Source organism: Osmerus mordax, chromosome 9, assembly GCF_038355195.1.
Source record: "Osmerus mordax isolate fOsmMor3 chromosome 9, fOsmMor3.pri, whole genome shotgun sequence".
Lineage (NCBI taxonomy): Eukaryota > Metazoa > Chordata > Actinopteri > Osmeriformes > Osmeridae > Osmerus > Osmerus mordax.
The window spans coordinates 1,302,055-1,308,534 of record NC_090058.1 but is presented as its reverse complement, the minus strand read 5'-3'; the positions used below and the strand labels follow the sequence as shown (position 1 = coordinate 1,308,534).

The following is a 6,480-nucleotide window of genomic DNA, read 5'->3' as shown; positions in this document are numbered from 1 at the left end:
ATGCATCAAAGAGTGACAAGGGGTAAGTCGCTTGTGTTGTTGAGTGAGTAGGCATGATTGTACGAACCAACCTTGTTACGTTAGGCTATATATAAGCACCTGGCCGTTACTAAACTAAATGTAAATGTATGGTGCAGGGAAGCCAGTGAACATAGAGCAGAAGGTCACCTGACCGTGGCAGAGTTTCAGCCTTATAGGAAGAACTTCAGACTGGGTGAGGCTCACAGTACAGTCTCTGGTTAAGGTTAACTAATCATTCAATGAATCAATGAATGTGTAAAAGATTCACATGTCAACCAATTATTCTTTCCCTAGATGATGATGATAATGAGGAGAATTATGTTGACTTTGTGGTCATTGAAGAGTTTCATGAGAAGTTTGGGCCTGCAGTGAGTAGATCTATTAATATTTTGTTACAATAACAACTTTTACACAACTTACAAAAATGGTAGGCAGTAGAATGACGTCTAACCATCAACCTGGTCGAAATCTCAACTCAAAGGTGATGCACATCCGGAAACAACAGGTGATTGGCTTAGGAGCTGATGGAGTTGGGGCTTTCCAGCATGAGAGACTCTGTTGGTTACAGGTAAAGTGTGCGTGCGTGCGTGCGTGCGTGCGTGCGTGCGTGCGTGCGTGCGTGCGTGCGTGCGTGCGTGTGCCAGAGAAAGACAGAAATATTCCTGGAATCACCGAGATTAAACATGAGTGAGAAGAAGAACTTTATTACTCTTCATATTCTACAAATCCTCTCCACTCTGTTCAGATAGCCACCAAGAACAAAGTGTACCTGTTCGACATCCTGTTGCTTGGAGTTAGAGCTTTCAAGAATGGCCTTTCCATGATCCTGGAGAATAAGCATATCCTGAAGGTGAATGCAGTAAGCTGCTAATGTATGTATTACACAGCTTTGTTGAATACTCGATTCTGATTCCAAGGGACTATTATTTGAGCAAAAAATAGTAATAAAAAAATTCAAATCAATATCACAGTCAGTTTATTAATTTGTTTAGTAAGGGAGTCAGATGGCTGAGGGAGTCAGATGGCTGAGCGGTTAGGGAGTCGGGCTATTAATCAGAAGGTTGCCAGTTCAATTCCCGGCCGAGCAAAATTACGTTGTGTCCTTGGGCAGGGCACTTCACCCTACTTGCCTCGGGGGGAATGTCCCTGTACTTACTGTAAGTTGCTCTGGATAAGATTGTCCGCTAAATGACTAAATGTAAATGTAAGCAGCATTGTATTCCTGTTGCGCACTCTTTCCAGGTCACCCATGACTGCAGGAGCATCACTGCATGTCTATTGGCTCAGTTTGGAGTCAACCTCACCAACGTGTTTGACACACAGGTACATCTGATGACTTGCAATTTTTTTTTACGTGTCTTTCGAATCCATCCATCGTCCTTACCTGAGCAGTCTGGATGTCTCTCGTCCTCTCCCCTCTCCTGATCCATGCGGGCGTGTCTGCAGGTGGCGGATGTGATGTGCTTCTACTCAGAGAGCGGGGGCTCTCTCCCGGACAGGGTGAGCACCCTGCAGGAAGTGGTGAGCCTCCACCTCCAGATGCCTCCCTCTGGCCTGGCCTCCCTCAGGATCAGGTCCCAGATCACGCAGGTACAACTCAGGTACAACTCAGGACCAGGACAGCATGTGCCCAGCAGACAGACCTGGATACCCATGGTGTGTGTGTGTGTGTGTGTGTGTGTGTGGTCCAGGAGGACTCTGAGGTGTGGTACGTGCGGCCCTGCCCCGTGGCCCTGCTGAAGGTCATGGCTCTGGGGGTGGTGCACTTACTGCCTCTCAGGCTGGTGCTGCTGGACGCGCTCATGGCCGACTACACAGGCCTGGTGGACTCCTACCTGAGAGCCAGCCGCCAGGAGCCTGTCCACACTCAGCACATCGGCACTGTAAGTTACACACACACACACACGTTTTTGGAAAATGAAATGAAATGTGAACATCTGACGCAAGACTGGTCTATGTGTGTGTATCTGTGTGTGTGTGTATCTGTGTGTGTGTATCTGTGTGTGTGTGTGTGTCTGTATCTGTGTGTGTATATGTGTGTGTGTCTGTATCTGTGTGTGTATCTGTGTGTGTGTGTGTGTGGGTGTATCTGTGTGTGTCTGTGTGTATCTGTGTGTGTGTCTGTGTGTGTATCTGTGTGTGTGTCTGTGTGTGTGGACAGAGCTGTGTGCTGGAGCTTCCTGGGGAGCTGAGGGAGCTGGAGTGGAGCCGTCGGCAGCGGCAGGAGAGAGCCCTGGAGCTGTACCCCGTCACCGAGCAGGGCCTGCTGCAGCGCTCCAACCCCCGGGCCCACACCCACCCCTCAGCCCAGACCCCACCACACCCCCCTGCCCCTCCAGCCCAGACCCCACCACACACCCCTACCCCTCCAGCCCAGACCCCACCACACCCCCCTGCCCCTCCAGCCCAGACCCCACCACACCCCCCTGCCCCTCCAGCCCAGACCCCACCACACCCCCCTGCCCCTCCAGCCCAGACCCTACCACACCGCCCTGCTACCCCGGCCCTGAAACCCCAGCCCACAGCGTCAGGGCTCCAGGCCCCAGTGGACCGTCTCCAGCCCAGAGACATCCGGACAGCCTCTGGCCTGCCCCCTGTCCTGAACCCAGCGACCCCAGCCCTGGAGGCCAGGCAGATCCTCAGGAAACAGCTGTCCACGACCAGCCCTGCGGCTCCAGCTGGAGGCCTGGGCCTCATGGAGATAGTCCTGGACACAATGGGCAGAGGGAGGCCCCTGCAGAGTGGAGCGTCACCCTCCCTGCCAGCCTTCCCTGCCCTTGGACAAGGCCTCTGTCTCCAGGCACAAGTCCCCACAGAGGGCCCTGGAGGTACCCAGAAAGCCCCTGTCTCTCCAGGGAAGATGGCAGGGGCCTCTCCTGGCTCAAGACCCAGCCTGGTCCCCTGCCCTCCCCAGGAAGGGCTGGTCCAGCCCCTGGTCTCCAGCACCCTGCCTGGGGATGTCCCTGGCTTGGGGAGGGGCTCCCTCCTCCACAGGCCCCTGGCTCTCACCTCACCTCTCAGCCTGTCCTTCAGATCCTTCAGAAACACCTAAAATAACCCACCCTGTGAAAGGTTGTTTTCCGTGTGAAATGTTTGCAGTAGTCCAGTAGATGGCGATAAATAGTCAGTTTTGGGACTAAAACGAAAACGGGTCAAACATTGGTGTGGTTTGATTTCTTATGATGTTGGTGTTAGAGGCACAAACCTGTTTTGTCTATCATAAAGACACTTAAAAAACGTTTTGCTCTGTTATATGCCATATTGAACAATATGTAATTTGGTGTTCTTGCATTTGTGTTTGCATTGTTCACCGATTTAATTTGATTGATTTAATTGTTCACTTGAAAGTAAGTTGATTTGGGTCCTGCGTTCTGAATAAACTAGTTTGGGAAACATTTGCGGTTACTGTCTCTGTTTTGGCCTTGTTTGCTTGAGTAATGATTAAACCCCATGTTGCCTGCCACTGTTTCGCATATACTACAGTATAATCAGAAACAACCTAACCCCCTCTAAACCTTCATGGGTTTACTTGAGGATGATAGATTGATTTGGCTTCTCCCGTAAAGCTAATTGATGTTGAAAGCTAAGGAAAGCATAGATTGATTTGATGTTAATTGAGCAAAAACATTGTTCCTGGACCGTTCTTTTGATTACAGATGACTGGAAAGCCATTAGCGCTGTCTGGGAGTGAACCCCTGGGTCTGGGAGTGATTACTCTGGTATTGCCAGTCTGCTCTAATCACTCATGTAGTTCAGATGGGGATGATCACAAGTGGCCAACACCTGCTATGCTTTACAAGACACACAAAGCAAATCTTACCAGGGATCTTCCACCCGCTTCCTTAATGAGCTGCCATGTGCGGATATTACAGATACATAGATTCTACACACACACACACGGCCATTTTGAAAGCATTCCCAGACGTAGGTTTTGGTACCAAAACAGGATATTAAAACAAAACAATGCAGTGAAACAGCATTGGGGAGGGGCAGCACAAACACACCCTGCATTAATCACTTCTTATTGCCATGGTTATCTCATTGCCATGGTTATCTTCATGCAGGCTTGGGCTGGTGCCAGGGCCTCTAATTGAAAGCATGGGCCAGATAAAGTAGAGCTTTAATCAACTGGGAGGGAGAGAAGCACAAAGACTCTTTTCTCTAAAGCAGCCAGCTCTTCTGCTTCTGTGGAGGCCCGTCTTACCTCACGCCTCCACACGCCTCACCTCACACCTCCACGCCTCACCTCACGCCTCCACGTCTTACCTCACACCTCCACACCTCACGCCTCCACACGCCTCACCTCACGCCTCCACGTCTTACCTCACACCTCCACACCTCACGCCTCCACACGCCTCACCTTATGCCTCCACGTCTTACCTCACGCCTCCACACCTCACACCTCCACACGTCTCTCCTCACGCCTCCACACGCCTCACCTCACGCCTCCATGTCTTACCTCACACCTCCACACCTCACGCCTCCACACGTCTCACCTCACGCCTCCATGTCTTACCTCACACCTCCACACCTCACACCTCCACACGTCACGCCTACACACGCCTCACCTCACGCCTCCACGTCTTACCTCACACCTCCACACCTCACGCCTCCACACGCCTCACCTCACGCCTCCACGTCTTACCTCATGCCTCCACACCTCACACCTCCACACGTCTCTCCTCACGCCTCCACACGCCTCACCTCACGCCTCCACGTCTTACCTCACACCTCCACACCTCACGCCTCCACACGTCTCACCTCACGCCCCCATGTCTTACCTCACACCTCCACACCTCACACCTCCACACGCCTCACCTCACGCCTCCACACCTCCACACATCTCACCTCACGCCTCCACACGTCTCACCTCACGCCTCCACATGCCTCACCTCACGCCTCCAAGTCTTACCTCATGCCTCCACACCTCACACCTCCACACGCCTCACCTCACCCTCTGACTCCACTCTCTTCCTGGACGGCTGGACATGGCTTCCTGTTGGTCTCACCAAGTCTCAATGGGTGAAAGCCATGTTAAGGAATTCAATCAATCGCAGTTCTTACTCTCCTGTTACTGTAGAACATGTTGCACAGTTAACTGTTTGAAGTTAATTTCCACCTTATACAGGGTTGTTTATTGCTTAGATTAGGAGAGAACTGAAAATGTAAATTACATATCTGTACTTATTGCGTAAAGCATGTAAATGAGTCTGTGGGTTATGACTCACAAAGCCCTATTCCAGACGTGAAGTTTTGAGGCCAAATCTGTGTTTCCTTGACATGAACCCTGAAGGCTCCAGAAGAGAGACCTCCCACCGGACTGTTCAAGGTAGAGTCCTGTCATTGACTGGTGGAGAGGGACTCTTATTTTAGAAGACCTTGCATTTCCTGTCCGTCACAATAATGCCTTATGAGCTTCACTTCCTGTTTCTCAGGCCCAAGAGGAAGGAACAGAGCGCTTGTCGCACGGTAGTCACGGCTCCCCCCCCTCCTCACCCCCCACCCCCCCTCCTAACTTCAGACACAGCCTGTGTCTCTGAGGGAAGATGACTATACCTTTAACATCAAGGCAGGATGTGCAAGGTTATTTTTAGTGTCTAGTCGGAAAAGGTAGCCAACAGACATAAACACAAACGTTTGAGTTCCAGCTGTGTTTGCACATCCCAAAACAGAGCTTCCACCTTAGTAGGATTGTTGTGACTTTCCGTAGAAAGATAACAAGAAATGTTGAGAGGAAGTCTTAATGTGGGTAAAAAAATAAATATAAAATCAAATATTGGTGTGTACTGTACAGATGACGCAGATCTGCTGCAACAAGTTCTTTTCTATTGATGGTAATGAGAAACCAGAGGTGTGTTTGTCTAGCGTGGCAAATCCGGGAGCAGCAGCATGCTTCAAAACACAGGAGGGATCAACACACACGCCACAAACTGCTTTACTGACCACCAGAGTGACTGACCCAGAGTGACATACCACTGGAGCTGGTGTCCCCAGAGTGACTGACCCAGTGTGACTGACCATCGGAGCCTATGTCCGCAGTGTGACTGACCCAACACAGTTGTTATTGTGGCTCTCAGTTTCATTGTTCTATTTAACCACAATCCTCAAGGTTCTCTGGTTACCAGCAACACTGGGAGGCAAGTAGACTGATGTTCTTGAGGCTGAGTCTATGGTCCCACTCAACCAGCAACCCTTCCCACTGGTGTCAGGTTACTGATTGGTTCATAATTAATAGGATATGATGAATTATTCATCATGAAGGATGGTTAACCCCACCCCCTTCTTTAAGCTCCTCCCTAATGTTATTGTCATCTAGATTTAATTAGAATTTTTTGCAATCCTGAGCACACCTGTTTGTTCGCTGGTCAGTAAACAGATTGAGCAAGTGGCGAGAAGCTGAGAGCAGAGTTTGGCTCATTGACCAGAACACAGCGTGTGTGCGCTCTTCAAATATGTCCC

General features: G+C 50.4%; 1 protein-coding gene across 1 annotated transcript; it reads left to right on the top strand.

Annotated features, from left to right (window-relative positions):
- Nucleotides 1-3,073, top strand: LOC136949019 (piRNA biogenesis protein EXD1-like). Its single transcript, XM_067243211.1, has 9 exons — nt 1-22; nt 316-389; nt 503-589; nt 767-871; nt 1,264-1,344; nt 1,468-1,611; nt 1,713-1,904; nt 2,183-2,308; nt 2,432-3,073. Exons 1-9 carry the CDS (start codon nt 1-3, stop codon nt 3,071-3,073), a joined length of 1,473 nt encoding a protein of 490 aa, XP_067099312.1.
- Nucleotides 3,074-6,480: the final 3,407 nt, after the last annotated feature.